Below are 24024 nucleotides of genomic sequence, written 5' to 3' on the forward strand. Positions count from 1 at the left end.
AGGACAACTGGAGAAAGGTAGGCTAAGTCTTTTTGTTAAGCCTTAAGAGCTTTCCATTCAGCTTCTTGCGGAACAAAATGCAGCCATGTGTAAATAGACAAAGAGCTACCAAAAAATTAACTCAAGATAGAAACCTCAACAGGACTTGGGAGGCATTGAAAGTTAATATCTGATTATGAGGAGGAAAAAGGAGGAGTGTGTTTGGATTTGTTTTCAAAGTCAGGGGGCAAGGGTGGAGGAGAAGTGCTGCTTTTCAAAATACACATGAACTCGCTGAGTGGATAAGATTTCTATCGGGTAGTAAGGTTCACCTGGGAGACTAGGTTAAGCAGGGAGCACGGCTACTGAAAACAAAGTAGGACCCACACAAGTCTTATCACAGGATCCACCTGTCCTGCAGGCCTGGACGTGTACTTTTTAGGAGCCCAGTGCTTACACTTAAACGCCAACGTGACAAAAGTCAGCCTACTCCACTACCTCTTGAAACACAGATGAAATTCTTCATTACTTAATAAAATAATAAAAGAGGTTTTAATAAAGAAGTTCTGAGAAAGTCTCATGATCAAATTAATAATTAAATTCTGAAATGAAAATATAAATCCTCAATGGTAGAAATATTACGATGATAAATCTCCACACCGGAATTTTTCACATGAACTAAAAGGTGAAGTCACCGTCAGGAGATTTTTTTCCCTCCTCCTTTTCAAAATAAAATAATGAGAACGGTGTCATTTTCTATGAAATTTTAAACCATATTTCTTCCGGCCTTTTCCATTGGAAACTGAAATTCATTTCTCCATAAATATTTTAATGCCATTTTCCTGTGAGCAGGAACAATCCATCAGAGAACAATTTCATAATTGCTTCACAAGCTTACAAGGCACACAATGTCACAAAGTAAAGGTCCTGGGTGGACAAGAAGAAAGCCTTGAAAATAAGGGTGAGGTCTTGAGAACATGGAGTCAAGTGAAGAGGCAGATACTGGAGCCAAGGTGTGTAATTCAAACGCAGATTAAACCAAGTGCCTGCATGGGAGGAGGGGGAATATATTCATCATAAATTTCATTTGTGAAAATTAAGAGTATTGAATACCTTTTTAAAAAAACTCTAAGTTCACTCTGTATATATTTCTCTTCTTCTATGCCACCAAAATAGTAAGGCTTATTTTGCTTGGCTTGACTTTCGTTAGTGAATCTGTTAAGGGCTGAATTCCCCTTTAAAAAGATATGTTAAGGGACTTCCCTAGTGGTCAGTAGTTAAGAATCCATCTTGCAATGCAGGGGATGCGGGTTTGATACCTGGTCCAGGAACTAAGATTCCATCTGCCGAGGAGCAACTAAGCCCATGAGCCATAACTACTGAGTCCTTGCACGGTAACTAGAGAGCCTGTGTGCCACAAATAAAGATCCTATATGATGCAATGAAGATCCCATGTGCTGCAACTGAGACCGGGCACAGTCAGATAAATAAACAAATATTTTTAAAATAATAAATGAAAGAATTAAAAAAATTTTTTTCCTAACCCCCTAGGACCTCAGGACATGGCTGTATCTACAGAAACATCAGTGGGAATCAAGTTAAAGTGAGGTCATTTGTGGGCCCTAACCCAATATGACCATTGTCCTTGTACAAAGGAGAAATTTCAACACAGGCACCTTGCCAACAAAGGTCCATCTAGTCAAAGCTATGGTTTTTCCAGTAGTCATGTATGCATGTGAGAGTTGGACTATAAAGGAGGCTGAGGACCAAAGAATTGAGGCTTTTGAACTGTGGTGTTGGAGAAGACTCTTTAGAGCCCCTTGGGCTGCAAGATCAAACCAGTCAATCCTAAAGGAAATCAATCCTGAATATTCATTGGAAGGACTGATGCTGAAGCTGAAACTCCAATACTTTGCCACCTGATGCAAAGAACTGAGTCATTGGAAAAGACCCTGATGCTGGGAAAGACTGAAGGCAGGAGGAGAAGGGGATGACAGAGGATGAGATGATTGGATGGCATCACCAACTCGATGGACATGAGTTTGAGCAAACTCTGGGAAATGGTGAAGGACAGGGAAGCCTGGTGTGCTGCAGTCCATGGGGTCACAAAGAGCTGGACACAACTGAGCGACTGAACAACAACATTTGAGTGGGCCCTAACCCAATATGACCGCTGTCCTTGTAAAAAAGGAGAAATTTCAACACAGGCACAGAGAGAAGATGATGTGAAGAGCACAGGGAGACAGTAACCATCTACAAGCAAAGGAGAGAGACCCAGGACAGATCCTCCCTCATGCCCACCACCCCCAGAATAGCCAATCCTGGGGACACCTTGATTTTGGATTTCTAGCCTCCATAACCGGAGAAGGCAATGGCACCCCACTCCAGTACTCTTGCCTGGAAAATCCCATGGGTGGAGGAGCCTGGTAGGCTGCAGACCCATGGGGTCGCTAGGAGTCGGACATGACTGAGCGACTTCACTTTCACTTTTCCCTTTCATGCACTGGAGAAGGAAATGGCAACCCACTCCAGTATTCTTGCCTGGAGAATCCCAGGGATGGCGGAGCCTGGTGGGCTGCTGTCTATGGGGTCGCACAGAGTCGGACCCGACTGAAGCGACTTAGCAGCAGCAGCCTCCATAACTGTGACATGATACATTCCTGCTATTTAAGCCACCTGTTCATGGTAGTCCACCCGGCAGGCCTAGAAAACTAATACAGAAGCCATTAGGACTTTTTATGCTGATCTTCCCAAGCCATCTCTGAACTTATCCACATGAGAATTCTGCCAGGAATTAATGTCAAATTTATTAGGCTGTAATTTCTACAATCTGTCTCTTCTTCTCCTTTCTAAAACTTGAAATATTTTTCCATCTCCAAAGCTCTCTTGTGTGGATAATTTCTCAAGGAGACCAATAATTATACTCATTATTTCTCAAAGAATAATGAATGTAACAGATACTTAGATGATATCAACTCTGTCAACTGTTTACATGGATAATCTGATTTATTCCTTACAATAACCAGAAGAGGTAGTAAGTGCTATTACTGTCAATATCTGAGACACTGATCATTTGTCAGGTGGGCTGTCAGGACATCATTTTACAAATGAGAGCCCAGAGGCAGAGCCAAGGGAAGTAACTAACCTAGCTGAGCGCCCAAATCCATCTAGTAACTCCCCCATCACATCTTCTCTCATCATCAAGGGTGAGGGATCCACGATTTCAGTTCCAGGACCACGTCCACAGGGCCTTTTCAGGACCCTATGATGCCATTCATCTGGATCTAGAGATTTATCTGGATCTAGAGATTCCAACTTCTTTCATTACCATGAAGAATGGCTTGATGTCTTCTTCCTCACCCTGCTCTCCTAGGCTTTAATTTCTTAATGATTCTTATGGGTCTTTTTTAGTTTTAAATACCTTCTTCTTGGTTGAAAAGAGGAAAGCTAACTAGGAACTGAATAATTCTACTCTTTCCTATGTCATTTTTATTATTCCAGTATCTTCCCCAAGCCACAGTTCAGCTTTTTTCTTGAAACATGTGTGTGCTCAGTTGCTCAATGTTGTCTGACTCTTTGCAACCACATGGACTTTAGTCCTCCAGGCTCCTCTGTCCATGGGATTTTCCAGGGAAGAATACCGGAGTGGGTTGCCATTCCCTCCTCCAGGCGATCTACCCAACCCAGGGATCGAACCCACATCTCCTGCGTCTCATACACTGGCAGGCAGATTCTTTACCACTGAACTACCTGGGAGCTCCTTCTTGGAACATAAAAGCTTTTAAAATTCTTTTGTCTCGAGAATTTTTCACAAGCCATGACTCAAGTTGGCCTTTAGCTTTCCTGACCCTAATCTTAGACTGTTTGTGCATTTTTAAATTCTCAGTTTCCCATCTTTTAAACTGTGTGTCATGCTAATCAGAGCTCAAAAGACTCCAACATGGTGCCGTATGTTGTTTTTTTGCATGTTTTGGTTTTAAGAGGTGTTACTCATTTTCCCCCTCACTGGAATAATTAACATTTTCAATCAGAACTTTATGTTTCAAAGGCTTCCAGTTAACGGAGCCCCCTTTCTTTTTATTCCTTCTTTCATTTATTCACTAATTCTTTATTAAAGGCCGACTGTGAGCCCAGGACCGTGCCTGCCCCTGGATGCACAGGGGGGACTGAACTTTACATGGCTGCTGCCTCATAACCTGGGGCTTCCTGAACTCACACGCCCCCTCTGCTTCTCACACACTGTGAACAGGTTTCCTGAAATCTGGGATGTGGTGGGACCAGCAATGTCTCCTCTCACTCTGGTGAGCATCAAGGGAGCAGAGACCACTTGCTCCAATATCCTTGCAACCACTTGCGAGGATATCTGCAGCCCATACTTCCTCATTTTCCACGTTAAGTCAGAAGCAGCTTGAAAACAGGGAAACTATAAACAAAAGCAAAGCGAACAGTCAACTGATATTCTTTTAATCTTTGAACAGCTGTCTCAGTAAAGCCTCCCTTTAGACAGCTTCTAGACTCTGTGCCAAAGTGTACACACGTGGAGAAACCATCAGTTATGTTTTGTATCTGTGTTAAGTGGCCCCTGGTCTGCCATAAACTGGCTTCTCCTTCATTTCATCCTCCTCCAAAAGTTCTCCATCATTTTTTCACCTTCCACTTTCTTACCTTCTATACACGGACCCACCTATTAGGTTTGTTTCTTTTTTAGCACAGCAAGCCCCACCAGGACTTACTTAGCCTGTCCCCACCACAGACCCATAATACCTCTGGATCCCATGAACCATCGTTAGCGTCTATGCTTTGGTACAGATGGGTGAGATCATCACTATATTACCCTGTTGGTCTCTTCTGAGGATTACTCAATCCTTCCTCATCCTCCACACAGGTACTTCTTATTTTTCTTTCTTTTTATCTTGTTCAATAGACTGTATTGTTTAAACCCAAGGGTTAGAACTGTTTCATAGCTGTCTTTACGTCCCTCAGAATTTTGTACATGATTCAAGATTGCCTTGCACTCTGGATCTGAGTTCCACAAATATTTGTTCAGTTGAATTACTCAAGTGTACTGTGAGACCCCATATTTACATTCTCCAGATGTAGACATCCCCTGCCGAAAAACCTAAAGCAATAAGGATAAACACTGAACTGAATACAGATTCTTTATCCTCATACAAAATAAAATGAGGTGTCGTCAAACTATAAATTTAACTTCTACAGAGTCTGCCTTGAGAATGAATACCATGCACAGCATCCCAGCACCCTTTTCTTCCAGGGGTTTTCCCCTCTCCTCCACTCTCGGTCAAAGTACAAAGACATTTACACATGGACAGTGGGTACCACACCACCATTTTGGATATGCCTGACTCTAGAAATAAGTGACAAGTATAGGCAAAGTTTTATCTGAAGAGACCTGGAGAGAGAGAGAAAAAAAAAACAAACAAACAATAGTTTCTATATACTGAGAACTTGTAGGTATAAGGTGCTGTACTGAATTTTCTGTAAATAATGTGCTCAACTATCACTGCCTCCCACTTACAGATAAGGACAGATTAGGAAAGATTAGGAAACTGTAACAAAGAACTCTTGAGTGACGCTCCCCAGCTAGTGAGTGGCAAGGCTGGGATTTGAAGTCGGGCCATCTGGCTCCACAGTTATTATTCTCTGTGCTCTGCAGCCTCTTCAAAATGATTGCTAACCTTTCCTCTTCTTTTCTCTTTAATTTCTTATTTCTATATAATTTCTAAAGGCTATTTTCCATTTACAGTTATTACAAAACATTGGCTCTATTTCCCGTGTTGTACAATACATCCTTGAACCTATCTTATACCCGATAGTTTGTACACTGGGATCTTTCTTTTATGTTACCACCTGTTCTCTCCTGCAGGGAATTAAATTTTTTTTAACTTTAAACTTTTTATTTTTGTATAGGGTTATATATAGCCAGTTAACAATGTTGTGATAGTTTCAGGTGAACAAGGAAAGGATTCAGCCATACATAGTATCCATCCTCCCCTACACGCCCCTCCCATCCAGGATGCCACATCACATTGAGCAGAGTTCAGGGAATTACATTTTAAACCCTGAGTAGCACTCTCTCCTGACCCGCCAGGCTACACCAGAGAAAGATGCCAGCGTTAGGAGGTTTACTATCAAACAGAGGACTGCTATATCCCATTCAGCACAAATGTGCTTTTAAAGTCAATCCACAAGTGTTTATTCAGTGGCTGTTACATACTCATCATGGCAGGAAGAAAAAACAAACTGCTTCTCTTTCAACATCTGTCAAATCACCATTGTGCAGGACACTTCCTGGGCAGTAGCCCCCGTGTACAATTATGGGTGCTTTCACTGACCACTTACCTCCTCAGGTACAGATACCACGAGACACACAATCAAACCAGCTTCCTCACTCTTGGCCAATTAAACCTGATGTTACATAACTACCATTAAAAAAAAAAAGACACAGAGGCAAACCCTCTAAACAGGATTTTCCTTCTTTAGCAGCCTCTGAGGAAGAACTGTTCTAATATGGTGCTTCTATTCCTGACAGGAATAACCCTTAATTATTATGTGCCTTAAACATCTAGACATTTTAAAATAGAATTTCACTTAATGTTAAGGAAACCAGAGAACTACGTCAGTGGCAATACAGAAGAGTTTAATACAGCGAGAGAGAGAGAGAGAGAGAGAGAGAGAAGAGGGGTAGGGGTGAGGGGGAGAGAGAGTACTTCAGCTTTGGCATAGAGGAGGGGGAATAAGCATAGATCCTGCTGAGTTGTTATTGAAGTTCTGGAAATCTGGAAGAAAAGACAGAATTGAAGAAAGTCACTAAAGAAAAGTAAATGCTTCCATGAAGTGAAGTGGTAGTTGCTCAGTCGTGTCCGAGTTTTTGCAACCCCGTGGGCTGTATACCAGCAGGCTCCTCCATCCATGGGATTTTCCAGGCAAGAATACTGGAGTGGGTTGCCATTTGCTTCTCCAGGGGATCTTCCTGAACCAGGGATTGAACCCAGATCTACCCTCATTGCAGACAGATTCTTTACCATCTGAGACACGAGAGAAGCCCCATAAAACGATGTAAAGACTTTTTCATTTATCAGGGATTAATTAATCCCTGATTATATTTTGTTTCAGGGATTAAATAAATCATACTTATTTCCGGAAAAAAGTATATGGATCCGCAAGTGAATGAAAACGTGGCCTGATGTCTAGAACACAGGAGTGAAGGACTTCCCTAGCAGTCCAGGATTTAAGACTCCATGCTTCCAACACAGAGGGCGTGGGTTTGATCCCTGGTTGGTGGAGATCCCCACGTGCCATGTGGTGTGGCCAAAAAGTATTGGGTTGACAGAAAAGTTCATTCTAAACCAATTTAAAAACAAAGAAAACACAGGAGTCACTCCTGAGACCTTTGGAAAAACATAGTTTTGACCAAGTGATTTTACCAACTGCCTTTGTAGATGGCACTCCTCTTGTCACCTTTTGACTGCATGTCAGTGACCAATAATCTAGCTATAAATTTCCATACTCCACCTAAACAGAGAAAGTAGTAGCTGTTGTTCATGTGTATTGTCAGCCCAAGCATGGCCACTCCACTGGGATCACCACACAGATCCTCATGAAAAGAAAGTCTGTTTCTTCCTATTGAGCCTGCTCTCAGTGAGGGATGCCTGAGGCTGAGCTGTATGGCTCAGACAACTAAAGGGGCTCGTTGCACCCCCAACAGAGCTGCTGTGAAATCTGCACTATGGGGGGACAGTAACCAAGCATACAGCAGGTACCAAAGGGTACAAAGGCAATTGGGATCATTCCCGCCCTCAAGAATGTAACTTGCTGATAGGAAAGACGTGCTCCTTTATAAAAACCAAACCTAGAGAGTTATATCAAGGGTCCTTCCACAAATAGGTCCTCCCACCCACCTTCTGTGTGCAGACTGTCAACAGCTTATATGTCTTCCCCAGCCTCTACTGATGGATTACATAGATATGGTGGGTTTTAGATGGTCCTTCTTGTCATGATGGGATAGGAACATTCATGATATGAAAGGGCAGGGCAGTCTCAACAATGCAAACAGGACATCTGATGAGGACAGTGAGAAGCAGCCCTGTTGTATAATCATGAATTTGAGTAGCATTAGTCCCTGGTTCCGGAGAAGGCAATGGCACCCCACTCCAGTACTCTTGCCTGAAAAATCCATGGACGGAGGAGCCTGGTAAGCTGCAGTCCATGGGGTCGCGAAGAGTAGGACACAACTGAGCGACTTCACTTTCACTTTCGTGCACTGGAGAAGGAAATGGCAACCCACTCCAGTACTCCTGCCTGGAGAATCCCAGGGATGGGGGAGCCTGGTGGGCTGCCGTCTATGGGGTCACACAGAGTTGGACACGACTGAAGCGACTTAGCAGCAGCAGCAGCAGTCCCTGGTTCCTGGGACACACTCTAAATAGTTGGAATTTCACAAGTAATTGGAAATATCTTTGATATTCATGAGCCCCGGGGTCCATGCCTGAGTTGTAGTAACAGAATGATCAGGATGGAGCTGGTCACTCCAGAAATCATGCAATTAGAGGGCTGGAGCTTTGAGTTGGGTGACGTGAATGGACTTCCTCTAGGGAGGGGTAAGGGGCTGGAGTCAAATAATCTCATGGCCAAAGAGTCATCATCCTGTACAATGAAACCTCACTAAACACTCTGAACACCAAAGCTCCAGATCTGGCTGAGATCCCTGGTTTGGGAATGCATGGATGTGTGGGGAGGGAAGGAGGAAGGCAGACTGCTCCTGACTCCACAGAGCAAGGGCAGGTCTAGGACCCTCCCACACCAGGTCCTATGTGTCTCCTTGCTGGACTGGTCCTGCCTGTGTCCTGATAAAACAATAATCTTCAGTGTAGGACTTTTCTGAGTTCTGTGAGTCACTCTAGCAAACTGTCAAATCTGAAGGGGCTGGGGACCCCCCTCTCCAAATTTGTAGCTAGTTGGTCTGAGGGGTGGTTGGCCTGGGGACGACTGAACTTCTAGCGGCATCTGAAGCAAGGGCTGTCTTGTTGAGGATGGCACCCTTCACTTACACATCAGAGGTGCACTTCCAGGACTTCCCTGGTGGTCCAGTGGTTAGGAATCCTCCTGGGAAGATTCCACATGCTGCAGGATAACTAAGCCCGTGCACAAAAACTATTGAGCCTGTGCTCCTCAACAAGAGAAGCCACCGCAATGAGAAGCCCGTGCACCACGACTAGAAAGTAGCTCATGCAACAACGAAGATCCAGTGCAGCCAAAAGTAAATTAAAAAAAATTTTTTTAAAGAATTGCACTGCAGCATTGCAACATATTCTCAATTCCTGAAATACACATGAGAAATAATCCCTTCAAGAAGCAAACCTCTTGCAGCTGACCTAACTCCCCACACCCAACCCAGCTCCAACACTGGCTGAGAACTTCACAGTCCAATTTCAGCAGGAAACCAGCTTGAACATGAAGACAAGCACAGTTCTAGTACAAGGCAGGGTTCCTGATAAGTGATAAAACTGAGACATAAAGACTACAGTGGGTACACAGAGAAAGAGTCCAGTAATTAACTAAGCAATGTCAGCAAATTTGGAAAACTCAGCAGTGGCCACAGGACTGGAAAAGGTCAGTTTTCATTCCAATCCCAAAGAAAAGCAATGCCAAAGAATGCTCAAACTAATGCACAATTGCTCTCATCTCACATGCTAGTAAAGTAATGCTCAAAATTCTCCAAGCCAGGCTTCAGCAATACGTTAACTGTGAACTTCCAGATGTTCAAGCTGGTTTTAGAAAAGGCAGAGGAACCAGAGATCAAATTGCAAACATCTGCTGGATCATCGAAAAAGCAAGAGAGTTCCAGAAAAACATCTATTTCTGCTTTATTGACTATATCAAAGCCTTTGACTGTGTGGCCCACAATAAACTGTAGAAAATTCCGAAAGAGATGGGAATACCAGACCACCTGACCTGCCTCTTGAGAAACCTGTTTTGCAGGTCAGGAAACAACAGTTAGAACTGGACATGGAACAACAGACTGGTTCCAAATAGGAAAAGGAGTATGTCAAGTCTGTATATTATCGCCCTGCTTATTTAACTTATATGCAGAGTACATCATGAGAAATGCTGGGTTAGAAGAAGCATAAGCTGGAATCAAGATTGCAGGGAGAAATATCAATTACCTCAGATATGCAGATGACACCACCCTTATGGCAGAAAGTTAAGAAGATCTAAGGAGTCTCTTGATGAAAGTGAAAGAGGAGAGTGAAAAATTTGGCTTAAAGCTCAACATTCAGAAAACTAAGATTATGGCATCTGGTCCCATAACTTCACGGCAAATAGATGGGGAAACAGTGGAGACAGTGGCTGACTTTATTTTGGGGGGCTCCAAAATCACTGCAGGTGGTGACTGCAGCCATGAAATTAAAAGACGCTTACTCCTTGGAAGGAAAGTTATGACCAACCTCGAAAGTATATTAAAAAAGCAGAGACATTATTTTGTCAACAAAGGTCCATCTAGTCAAGGCTATGGTTTTTCCAGTGGTCATGTATGGATGTGAGAGTTGGACTATAAAGAAAGCTGAGTGCCAAAGAATTGATGCTTTTGAACTGTGGTGTTGGAAAAGACTCTTGAGAGTCCCTTGGACTGCAAGGAGATCCAACCAGTCCATCCTAAAGGAGATCAGTCCTGGGTGTTCACTGGAAGGACTGATGCTGAAGCTGAGACTCCAATACTTTGGCCACCTGATGGGAAGAACTGACTCATTTGAAAAGACTCTGATGCTGGGAAAGATTGAGGGCAGGAGGAGAATGGGAGGGCAGGAGGAGAATGGGACGACAGAGGATGAGATGGTTGGATGGCATCACCGACTCAATGGACATGAGTTTGGGTAAACTCCGGGAGTTGGTGACGGACACGGAGGCCTGGCATGCTGCGGTTCATGGGGTTGCAAAGAGTCGGACACGACTAAGCGACTGAACTGAACTGAACTGAATTAACTAAGAGTGCAGAATGGCTTCACAAAGGTGGTTACGACCATGTGCCTTAAAGATTAAAGGAATTTCATTTTTTTAAGATTTTTTTTTGGTGTCTTTTTAAAGTATTTTTTAATGTGGATCACTTTTTAAAAATCTTTATTGAATTTGTTACAATATTGCTTTGGTTTTATGTTTTGGCTTTTTGGCCACGAAGCATGGGCATGTGGGAACTTAATGGCCCAAACAGGAATCAAACCCACACCTCCTGCATCGGATAGAAGGTGAGGTCTTAACCACTGGACCACCAGGGAGGTCCCAAAGCAATTTTAAAAGAAGGGAGGATAGAACACAGAGTAAGAATAGTGTGAGAAAAAGGTCAAATCACCATGTCAAGCTTAATAACAATGAAAATCTAACTTTTATACCTCCTTACTGTATGCTTGATGCTGGGAAGGATTGGGGGAAGGAGGAGAAGGGGACGACAGAGGATGAGATGGCTGGATGGCATCACCGACTCGATGGACATGGGTTTGGGTAAACTCCGGGAGTTGGTGATGGACAGGGAGGCCTGGCGTGCTGCGATTCATGGGGTTGCAAAGAGTCAGACAGGACTGAGCGACTGAACTGAACTGTATGCTTGAAACTGTGGCTAAACTTATTATTTAGAATGACATGCTAATGAACCCTTAATCCTATGAGGTAGAGTCTGTTATGATGCCCATTTTACAGGTAAGAATACTGAGACCTCAGCTAAGAAACTTAATGAAGGCATCAGAGCTGGCAGGCTAGTGTGGTTTGAGAGGAGTGTGAAAGGCAGTGGAGAAAGTATGAAAAGCACTGGGTTTCTGTCAGAAACCCTTTTTTGTTTTTCTGTAGGCAGTGAGGAGCCATCAGAAGTGCATGTATAAGGGAATAATATAGCCAGAACTGTGGTTTCAAGAGATAAACTGCAGTGACAGAAAAAGTATTCAAAAAGAGAAAGACTAGGGACTTCCCTTGTGGTCTAGTGGTTCCAATGTAGTGGGCACAAGTTTGATCCCTGGTCAGGGAAGTAAGATCCCACATGCCACATGGGATGTGTAGCAAAAAAAAAAACAAAGCGAGAAAGACTAGAACAGAGAGATCAGGTAGGGGACAATGCTCTGATCACTGACGAAAGAGTATGAGAGCCAGAAGCAGAGCAAGGACAGAGAGGATAAACATGTGGGGAGGGACAGAAGGAAAAAGAGTGTGTAGACTATGACAGAGATACACGGGGCCCTGGATGGATGGTGGGATGAGAAGCCAGGAGATGATCCAGGCATCCAAACAGACCATCAAAAATACATGTTTATACCGTACTGATGTGTGCATTCGCTGCACTGTTCCTGATGCTCCTGTGTGTTTCCTGAACTTGGTGCAGTTCACACTCTTGATCCAGTAACACATCATGAAATCAGATTTCAAGACCAAATTCAACACCAGCAGGAAACCGTCTAACTCCACATCCCAGATCTCTGACCCACAGCCATGTGTGGCCATCCCATGTCTCTACCTCTCTGTGTGGTTGACCTGCCCCTGCTCTGGATGGAAAATGAGCATCAGAAGAGTTGATCAAGGATTTCTGTCTAAAAGCCTTTCAGACTGCAGAGATGAAGCAGAAATATACCTCCAGGCCATCCATCTACAAATCGATCTCAGGCTATTCAAAAGTACACCCATCGAACTAGTTTTCTTCTAGCTCCTCCTACGGTTCGATGGGAATGAGTCGGCAGAGAGTGTGGAAAAGTAAACAGAAGCTGAACATGATGAGAGGCTCTCAAGGACTAAAGAAACCACACAGCTGATCACAGATAAAGTGAACCCTGGGTTTCCAGTGCTGGAATAAATGCTCCTTGCTGTTCAGACCTGGCCCTTCCCCACAGCTTCCTGTTTTCTGGTTACGCTTCTGCCCCATGTCTAGTTTTGCAAGAGAGGCTACAGAACTGTTTGATTCATTAGCTGAACGTTAGAATCAATAATCATCCTTTTACTGTATATAAAATAGATAAACAAGGATCTACTGTATAGCAAAGAAAACTATATTCAAATCTTGTATTAATCTATAACGGAAAAGAATCTGAAAAAGTGTATACATATATATACATATGACTTGTGTGTATACACACACACACACACACACACACACACACACACACATATGGCTTCCCAGTGGCGCTAGTGGTAAACATTCTACCTGCCAATGCAGGAGACATAAGAGACTTGGGTTCAATCCCTGGCTGGGAAAGATCCCCTGGAGAAGGAAATGGCACCCTACTCAAGTATTCTTGTCTGGAGAAGCCCATCGACAGAGGAGCCTGGTAGGCTACAGTCCATAGGTTGCAAAGAGTCAGGCACAACTTAGTGACTAAACCACCACCACACATATTTATCTATATCTATATATATAAAACAGAATCACTTTTCTATACACCTGAAACTAACAGTGTAAATCAACTATATTTCAATTAAAAATAAAACCAAAAAAATTATCCTTTTACCAAATCCTCAAAATGTTCTGGGTACTCAGCTCATCAACATTATTCTAGCTCCCACTTCCCCCACTGTAAAAAGCCTAGCTCTTCTGTAACACTGACCAGAGGAGAACAGAACCAGAAAGGAAAAGAAAAAAAATCTGACTTCCTGTGCCCCTAGAGACTGAGCTATGAGGGGGCCCTGAAGTTCTGGAGGATGGGGGTGTCATGTGTGGGTCTGTCTGCCTCACTCACCCTCCTGACGTTCCCAAGAACCAAGTGTCCTTTAAAGCACTCATGTGAAAACGTTTAAAGAAGGACGTACTGAAATGCACCCTGACAAGGGCCCCTGACACATAATCAATACCCCTTTAAGCGCACACATCTATATCTTGCATTAACCTTGCATCTCACTGTGATTTAGGAAGTATCGCTGTGCTTTAGGCCCAAATCTTTTCTAACCTGACATCATTCTGTAACACACAGATCATCATAAATAGACGGAAATACTTCCAAACGTGGCAGAACTCAGGGCGTGACGTGTAAATACAGCCTTCTACAATGATTTCAAAGAATACTAAAATTCACCCAATGTCGTCAATGGTTCCATAAGGTACCTGAGAATCAGATCAGTTTGCATGGACACTGGAACCTTTTTATTTAGTTCAAATAAAGTGTCTCCTTCCCTCACTTTCAATCATCCAGTTTTAGCAAAACGAAAAACAACTGTCAGCCTGTCACATCAGGTCTATATGCAGAAGGTCTCATCTTCTCTATGCAGTAGGCAACCGAAAAGTCAGACAAGGCAGAATTCTAATTGATGCAAACTAGAACCTCTATGTATCACAATGTCCTCCCACAGAAAGGGTTGCTTTTAACAATGTGACATTTTTCTCCTCTCTTTAAAAGGGAAATAAGCAACTTTCAATTTATTATAAAGGGAAGGGATAACATTTGGATACTAATAGGTGTTATCTGATGTGCTGAGGCTTACAAATATTTTCCCCTTTTCATTTCTATAAACGTTCCTCTTAGGTAGAAATTATCCCATTTTACAGATCATAATTAAACTCAGAAGAAACTAAATGAGCATCCATATAGAATCTTTTAGAAAGGTATCATATTTTGAAACCGAGCCCGTTAGCATGAAAAGGAAATTTCATCATGATCACTCTGGATTGGCAAAGGTGAGTCTATGCCTCCGGTGGAGAGACTTTATCCTTTGGTATTCAGATCTGGTGAAGCTTGGCCACTGGACCACCATTCAGGTTCTACAAGGTCTGTTCTCAAGCCAGCTCCTCTAGATGACCAGGCTTAGAAGGAGCTCTGCTGGGCCACATCCTGAACTGGGGGAGAAGGCCAGAGACCACACCCTGGGCTGCAGCATAACCATCACACTCACTGAGGCAGCCAATCTCTATTGAGCGCTAAGTGCCAGGCTCTGCAGATACCGGGGAAGCAAGACAGCTGCCCTCAGAGCCATGCCATGCAGGAAAAGGGCTCGTGGTTCCTCCATAGGATGGTGAGGGCTCTTGTGGCTGAGCTGAGTCCTGAAGGATGGCTGAGTATGGAAGAGGGTGTGGTTGCACAGACAGAGAGAGGGAAAGCAGTGGCTGTCTGAATTCACGCACTTTCTGCACAACACTGTACATACTGGCAACTTCCAATGCTCTGTGATGTGTTGGGTGTTAAGAACAGGGAACTAAGCTAGGGTTTCTCAAATCTTTTTTGACTACATCTTCCAGTAAAAATATTTTTTACATCATGATGCTATACACACTTTACACATATGACTTGAAAAAATCTTTGCCAAAACAGTACTCCTTCCACTACTCAAATGCATTCTGATATTTCCCCTCTTCTTTTCTCTCTCCCCTTCTCTCCCTCATTCTTTAACTTCTAGATACAACCCTCAAATGTGTGGCAACCCATAGTGTGCAAAATACTAGTATAAACCTTCTAACAGGTGTGACTATCATTTCTTTGAACAACACGAGTTTGAACTTCAAGGATCCACTTATACGTGGATTTTTTCCAATAAATACTACAGTGGAACTCGATCCCCAGGTGGCTGAACTCGAGGATGCAGAACCACCAATGCAGAAAGAGCTGACCGTGGACTTGAGTGGCCTCGGATTTTGGTATCTGAGGGGCAGTCCTGGAACCAGGTACTAAGGAACTTCTTCTTCCGCCTTCCATCCTCTTTTTCCTCCTTCAGCCCTCAATAAAGCACCACCAAGGAAATAAGAGCACTACAGTTTTCTGAAGGTCTGTGATGTGCCAGAAACCAGGCTGGAACCTTGACATGCCCAGTCTCATTCATTCTCACTGAGATCTGCAGATTAAGCATTACTATTCGCATTTTAGGAGTCGGACACGACTGAGCGCTCGTGCGCGCACACACATATTCATACACACACACACACATACCCATTTCACAGGTGAAAAGACAAGCTCGGTGATCAGAGAATCAGTAGACCATGATGGAGCCAGGATTCGAGTTTAGTTCTGTCTGGCTCCAACTTGCCAATTGTCCCACTGTGCCTTTCATAAAAATTTCTTAAGTAATTAAAGCTAACCTGATAACAAGAATTTCCTAAGTCCCCTTGAGATAACTCAGTCCTTGGAGTGTTATGGAACCAGGTTTGGGAGGCGTCAGCAGAGATAAGGCAAATATGTGATGGAAAAATCTCTCAGGTTTAAATTCAATTTCCTTCTGTGTCCTCTGAGGTCCCCTTAGTAAAGGCACTAGTGGAGAGTCACCAACAGAGAAACAGGAGATGAGAGCTGCTGGGTCACTGGCCTAGATAACCCCCTCAAGGCAAGCTGGCTGAACGGAGCTGACCGTTCTGAGTGGCCCGTAACCAGGAGCACCTTGCCCGGCATCATCCAGGCTGTAGATAGTCCATTAATATTCACAAGACAGAATGCTAACACAGGCAGAGTGAAAGTAAATACAGTGAACAGCTCCTGCTGGTTTATTTTTAAATTATTCCAAAATTATGTTAAGTGAAACTATCTGGTGAGAAGGAAGCTTCTTTGGAAGGATAACGAAGCATATTTAGTACAGACACTTGTGTTCCTTCAGGCCCCTAACTGAAGATACACTTGACACAGATACAAGGGATATTAAATGTGGGCAGGTCAGGACAAACGGGCAGCCCCCAAAAATCCCTGCAAAAGTGATGATTTGGGGAAATTATTGGCAGTGTTCCACTAAGAGATGGCATCATAAACTGGCCCTTCCACTGACCTAAAATAACGTGAAGTTTTGTGATAGTACATAAAATGGTCAGTCACTGGCATTGCTAAGTGATGATATTGCTCAGAATATCTCAAGAACCAATAGGTTCTTTACAAACATATAATAAATGCAATTCTGGCACTTACAATACATTAAATTATTTATTTGACAAACAGCCTTAAGGGGTTTATATTCTCTGTGGGGCTTGTTGGCTAGCAATACATTTATAGTTTACCTTGGCATACTAATTCACCTACAGATATGAGCTGTGTTTTTTGTCTAATCAGCTAGTGTTATGTTCCCAGGATTTATTAGCAATAAAAATATTGCCTAATCCTCTTTTCTTTGCAAGTTCCATGATGGGAAGAAATCTTGAATGTGCAAAAGAATCCACTGCCTGCTGATAAAACATAAAGGCTTGTGGAAACATGGCATGTGCTCAAGTCGATCAGTTTGTTTTTAAATATTTTAATAGGGTACACCGCTGCATTGGGAACTAAATGTGTATCATGCCTAATCTTACAACTAGTGTGCACTATACTTTGATCTTTCTATCAAAAGATCAAAATTTAAATAGTATGCAAATTACATTTTATACATGTTCTCCTTTGCATGAAATCAAACAGAAAACTTGTTTCTTCTCTAAACACATGAGAATATAAACAAGCAACACATTTAAACTAAAGAAAATACTCACTACTTTATTCCATTAAAAAAAAAATTGCCCTTGGGTATCAGTTAAAATGAAAAGCCTTTATGTTTTCCTAAAAAACCCTAAATGTCTGCTTATGCTTTCAAATTTTTTCAGCATATTTTAATATTTACTTTAAAGGTTCTTAAGTTAATTATACGCATTATTTTTACAAGAAATGCTACTTAAGTCCTTTTCCTGAAAGCTCTGACAGGTTATGTAAAACAACAGAAATGACAGCAGAAATTAAACAACTGATAGTGAACCTCCAATAATCAAGAAAAGTTGTCATTTTTATAACAACTGAATGTAAAGCATGAACCTTAATTGGATCCTGGATTTAAATAAAAAAAAAAAAACCAGCTACAAAATATATCCTGAGGCTAGTGAAGGAAATGTGAATATGAACAAGATTTTAAAAGCTATTATGAAATTTTTGTTAAATTTTTAAGTGTGATACTGGCTCTGCAATTCCTTAAGAAAAATATCCTTATTCTTAGTACCTGTGTGATGTCATTTTTAGGGATAAAATATCTTGATGTATGAAACTAACATGATGCCTAAAACTGATGAATGGCCCAACAAATAAATAAATATCTGGATAGATAACTAGATAAACACATGAGGCAAATACTGCAAAATGTTAAGAACAGTTACATCTCAGTGGAGGGTATACAGAAGTTCACTGCATTATTCTTTTAACTATTTGGTATGTATGAAAATCTTCACAATAAGAAGTTACAGGGGGTGAAGAACAGTCATTTTCATTTAAGTATGTACATATATTCACTCCTGAGCCAAACCAGGGGCAGATAAAATATTACTTTACATGGACATAGAATGTTTCATTTTCCGGTAGCAGTATGCTTCAGAGAATCAATTTTCCACCACTGACCCAGAGAAATGATGGCAGCCCTTCTGGCCAAGACCACAGGGAACAGCTGATTGACATACAGCACCTGATTTAGAGCAAAGGCATTGGGATCTCCAGAGGGTAATCCACGCTGACCAGTGAATTTACGTGGCAGCCTGTGCCCTTGGAAAAATAAGGGTCAAGAATAGGGGCCTACCAGCCTGAACAGCAGGTAGAACCTGCAAGCTTGCCAGGCTCATTTTCTGGGAGACAGCATATCAAGCTGTGACATGAATGTAAAACTAAATTAAACATTTAAACCGTCAACTCTACTTGCTAAAGATAGATTTCTGTCTTCCCTTGTCTCTCTGCTCTATGAGGTGGACTACCAGTTCCGACATTAAAGCAAAACATCTGAGATGCTGCTAACCCCCAAAACCCAACTTAAACCTAATAACAAAGCACTAGAGGTACATACGAAATTTTAGAGAGAAAACCTGTAAGCATTCCATTTAGATACACCTAAAGTATTAAAAATAAGACTCAGACCTATGAAACAACACAGCAGGATATTTCCTATCTACAAAGAGAGGGTTTTGGTTTGGGGGTCCAAATTTCCACAGTTCTGGGCACTAGTTCACTGAAGTCAGAGGACCAACCAGCCAACCATGACTTGCTGCAGAATCGGATAGTCTTTTCTAACTAGAGTGAACTGAAACTCAGCAGTAAGCTTTGAACTTTCAAATGACCCAAAGCAGTCAAAAACTCCACTTCAGTTACACTTCTTTTTTTTGTCCTTTTTTATTTTTATCATCTTTTTTCTCCCTCATTCAGTTCTTTGTGTGTGTGAGCATATGTGTATGTCTATGTATGCGTATAAACATATATTTGTTGTTGTTGTTTAGTTGCTGAGTCGTGTCCAACTCTTTTGAGACACCATTGCAGCCCACCAGGCTCCTCTGCCCATGGGGTTTCCCAGGCAAGAGTACTGGAGTGGGTTGCCATTTCCTTCTCCAGGGAACCTGAGTCTCCTGCTTGGAAGGCAGGAGATTCTTTACCACTGAGCCACATGGGAAGCTCATATGTATACAGTATACATATATCTTATATACATATATATACACACATAAGTACATTATGCATATACATATATATTTGTTGCTGTCTTCTCCTTTTCTCTTTCCTGGCTTTCCTCTTCCTGTCTTTCCCCTTCCCCTCCCCATTCCTCCAGGGCCACCAAAGTTTATCACCGGGTTAAACTTCAGACTGTGAAGCTATAAAGAATCCTGATGTGGCCCAAGCAGCCTGATGGAATCAGGCCACAGGCTGGAAGAGTTATAGGGTTCACTTTCCTTTAACCAAAGAACAATCTTCCTGTTTATGGGTCGTAGGGGTGGGATGGGGCAGGGTGGGCTCTCCATTCTAGTTACTGTTGCCTGCTTTTAATCTCTAACCAACACTCCACACCTCTAAGAGAAGCAGGCGACCATGACGGACCTCATTTATTGCTCTGTGTGACTCAAGTAAGAGGCATGATACAGGAGGGCAGAAAACATCAATGGTTTGGAACTATCTGGGGACTTCACTTATTCAAATCATGAATTCTGTTCAATGCTACCCTTTTCTGATTTCTTGAAAATCAAGTTTATGGTCTATTTGTAAACACTAAACTAGAACCAAAGGAAATACAAAGAGATTCTTAATTAAGTTATTCACCAGAGAAGTATGAGCACATTACATCCGTTTACCAAAAATTTACCATCTATGAAAAAATCACTCCCATGAGTGAAGCAGGAATGAACCACAGGCCCTCCATCTCCAGGAGATCTGAATGAACCTGTTTTCAAAACTCCAGGGAGAATGAATCTCTGGCAAAGTTCCAGCCAGAAGGCTAGGGCTCCCCTGCCGCCTCCAGGCTGGATAAGCCCCCACAAAGGAACTGGGAGGAAAAAGGCTCAGCCATCAGGGCCAAAAGCCCACAGTTGAAAAGAGTCTGAGTGGGAGGATGCTCAAAAAGTGGAGAAACACACGCGGAGGGTGCCAAGGTAGCCATTTGGACACACTGGGCTATGTTGACCATTTGCAGGCTCCAGGAGTGATCTGAGCCCCTTATCCAGGCTTATCCTCTCAAAGCCTCAACTCCTTCATCTGACAAATGGGAATAATAATAACCCTCTAAACTGTAAGGTCTGTGATGATTAAATGAGTCAGTATGCACAAAGTGCTTAGAGTAGGGCATGAGACATGATAAGCACTGTATAAATGCTACCTAATCACTATTAACATAGGTTGGAAGCATGCCAACAGAAAAGCCCACCAAAGATAACTTACCAACTTTAATCCCCACCAACAGACCTACTATTAATCAGTTGGAAATACCCAGGTCTCAATTCTTTGCTTCCCTTGTTAAGCTCCAGCATCTCCGGAGCAGTCTCAGCTAAGAGCAAAGGAGCAAGACTCCTTTCTCCAAGCGACTAGGTTGGGGCAGAAAATGTAGCATTTCAACACCATATGATTAAAATGGAACCTGTCATATGAATAAAATGCAAATCTGACATGCATTTCATAGCTTGCATGTTCTCAGGTGTGTAAGTTCCTCAGCTTCAAACCAATGTCTCTTAACTCTGCAACAGTGAATCTCAAGAACTAACCTTCTGTTTGAAGACACACACAAATTACCCAGCACATTAGAAAGACAAAAATGCAATGACCTTCAACAAAGTACATGGCCCCAGAGCATGTGGCATAAACAGATAACTGGTCACTGCCACGCCTGGGTGACAACAGTAAGCCAGTTCTTCAGAACAGGCAGATCCACTCACTTCTCAGCTCTGCTGCTGTGCCCGCACCTGGCACACCATGTTGACAATACTTACGCATTACAATAGGGCTTCTTTTCATAGCCTTTGTAGTTGTTCATGTTGAGAGCCATCTTGCAGACTTCACAATGGAAACATCCTTTATGCCAATACTGAAAAAAAAAAATAAATGTTTAAAATGTCAGTACAATGCCAGTTCTTTCCGGGATGAGGACAGAAAGGAGACATTTTTAGTCCTCCTATCTGAAAATACTACAACAAAATGATTGTAGGTACCAGTGGACGTCTGCTGACTTTCAGTTAAGTAAATAAAGCAGGCAGTTATTAAAACTGAGTTTTAAATGAATCCCCACCGCAATTTACAGACTCAGATGGAAGAAATGCCAAGGGCTCTGCCTGTATCACACTTCTGTAAGCAGCCAAAAAGGAATTCTGCGCCTGGTTAATGGAGAAATAGAGACTGTGAAGTGGCCCCAAGGAAAATGAATCCAGTTCAAAGTGCCTAAATTGTCTGGAGCATCTCGATAAACAGTGTCCACTGCAAATCAGGCAACCCGAAGTGGCAAGAGGCGCACTATGTAGGTACCCCTGGCCTCCCCATGCCTGTCCAGCTTCCACTAAATTGCAAGAAAGATGGACTCTGTCTGGAATGACTATAGGGATGACAGCGTGCTCTTAAGAGGCATTTGTGTGACCACAGGCAAATTTCACCAGCACCGCCTTCCGCCAGGTTCAATTGTCAGTCGCTTAGGATAGAGCCAGGGTCTCTCTCCTGGGCTGTTAAACTCCATCCACGCCCGGGAAGGGTAGGGGAACAGGGCTGCAGGGTCTGGGCTAAAGCTACTTCCTCTGGAATTCCCAACCGGGTGGATTAGCCCCCTGTGGGTCTGGCTCGCCGCGCTCAGCCCGGGCTCTCCGGCGGGGATTATTATTAGCAATGCGGCAGCGGCCGCCCCATGACATATTAATTACTATTTGCCTCTCCACCTAGCCGCCTTCGTGGGAGGCGCTGGGGCGGGGGTGAGGTGGGGATCCGGGCGGATCCTTGGGGTGCGGGTGCAGGACAGGGAGGGGTCCGAGTGGATGTGGGAGGGGTGCGACGAGCCGAACTGCCCCTGGGGGCCCGGTCCCAGCCCCGGCTCTCCCGGCCCCGCGCAGCACTCGGCCAGGCGCCCTCCGCAGCCGCTCCGCCAACGCCGGCGCAGCGCCGCACCCCCGCCGCCCGCACCCCAACAAAAGCCCTTCCCGGTTCCAACATCACGGTGGCCACGCGTGCTCTCTGGCACTCCTGCGGGCGTCTTCGTGTGCCCTCACCCGGTGCCAAGACATACACACGCACGCACGCACACACACACACACACACACACAGACACAAACCCACTCTTCTCTTTTCAACCGAAATGCCAAAACTTCTCCGAGCAGGTGCAGCCCGGAGCCCGGCAGGTCTCGGCTGGCCCAGCGCCCCCTCGCTCACCTTATCCAGGCAGTTGACTTTCTCGGTGGGATACACGACTTTCCCGCAGCGGGCGCACTGGGGGTTCATTGTCGCGGTTCCCGGGGGCGGCGGCTGGGCGGCGGCGACGGCGGCTGGGGGCTCCGAGGAGCCGCTGTGACATCCCCCGGCGAGCCCCGCACCGCCTCCGGGCAGGCGGGAGGGCGGCGGGCGGCCGGGCGCGGGGCCGGGGGCGAGCGGGCGGCGCGGCGCGCGGGGAAGCGGCAGCGGCGCGGGTGGGTGCGCAGCCGGGCCTGGCGCCGGGGGGGGGGTCGGCCGCGCTCTCGGGCTCGGGCTCGGGCTCGGCTCCCGCTCGGGCTCCGCGCCGCTCGCTCTGCGCCGCTCGCACTCCAGGTACCGGTGACTCACACAGACACTTGCTCCCGCCCCTCGCGCTCACTCGCTCCCCCGCCTCGCCGCCGCGGCGCAGGCCAAACCCACCGGCGCGCCCCGACCGAAGTGGCAGGGAACGAGCACGTCGGGCCCCGGGGGAGGGCGGGCGAAGCGGAGGAAGGGGGAGGGCAGACGCCCGGAAAGCTCCGCAGGCAGCGTGACCCGGAGGCCTGGGAGCGAGCCTCAGGCCGCTGCCGCAGCGGGAGCGGCCAGGTGGGCGGCGGCGGTGGCGGTTTGGGGAACAACGGGGGGCGGGGAGGGCTCAAGCCCGCGCACTCCTTGCCCCCCATTTCTCCTCTCTCCTGTCCCAGCCAGTACCCACCCCTCACTGCCAGGCAGACTGACGTTCTTGGTACCCAAACGTCGCGGGGAGCGCGGGGCGGGGGTACGCCCACCCTCCTCCTCCAGCCTGGGGTCGCGGGCGGCGGCGCGGGAACGCCCGGCGCAGCGCCCAGTTCCCGGCCGGAGGGTGGTCCAGGAGCGCGCAGCTACGCGCTCAGGCCCGGGGGCCCGGAGACCTGCGGGGAACCTGGGGATTCACGTCCCCGAAGCGCCCCGGGCTGTGCCGCCCCTGTTCCTACGGGTCTTCTCCCCGAGAAAGCGTCCCCCGCGTGCCGTGTGAAGTCCTCGGACCCTGGATGGGGTCCTCACTGGCTCCCCACCACTGCACTTTTTATATCTATTCTTGGAGAACGATTGGTCATTTTAGACCCGAATCAAGTCTTTCCTGATTAATTAAACGGTCGTCATTCATTTAGCTGTATTTTTGCAATTAAACACCGTAGGGTCTACGAAAAGTTCTTCACCTCCATTAAGGGATGCAATTACAAACTCATGGTCCTAACCAGACCCAGAAATCAAGTTGAAGGCCCAGTGTAGGATATCAAATGGAATTAGAATCGGTTTGTTGTTGTTTTAATAAGGTCGTTGGACTCGCTTTGTAAAACGCAGCAGAATGGAGCTATTCGGTCTGAGTTGAAAGCCCAACCCTCCCATTTACTGTCACAACTACGCAAATAGCCTCTCTATGCTTCAATTTTCACATCTGCAAAATGGGAATAACATGGCACAGCAAAACAGC

The 24024-nt window shown here is 44.7% G+C and overlaps 1 protein-coding gene across 2 annotated transcripts in view; it reads right to left on the bottom strand.

The window, feature by feature from the left end:
* Positions 1-22888, bottom strand: part of NEBL (nebulette) — a 363259-nt gene extending 340371 nt beyond the window's left edge. For both annotated transcript variants that reach the window (XM_081556675.1, XM_081556674.1), the window contains exons 1-2: positions 22533-22888; positions 21116-21210 (exon numbers count right to left, since the gene is read on the bottom strand). In XM_081556675.1, coding sequence (XP_081412801.1) covers positions 21116-21210; positions 22533-22601 — 164 coding nt within the window. In that variant the 5' untranslated portion in view covers positions 22602-22888. The remainder of the gene's footprint in view (positions 1-21115; positions 21211-22532) is intronic.
* Between the last annotated feature and the right edge of the window lie 1136 nt (positions 22889-24024).

Source organism: Giraffa tippelskirchi, chromosome 13 (genome assembly GCF_054371585.1).
Source record: "Giraffa tippelskirchi isolate mGirTip1 chromosome 13, T2T-mGirTip1v1.2.pri, whole genome shotgun sequence".
Classification (NCBI taxonomy): domain Eukaryota; kingdom Metazoa; phylum Chordata; class Mammalia; order Artiodactyla; family Giraffidae; genus Giraffa; species Giraffa tippelskirchi.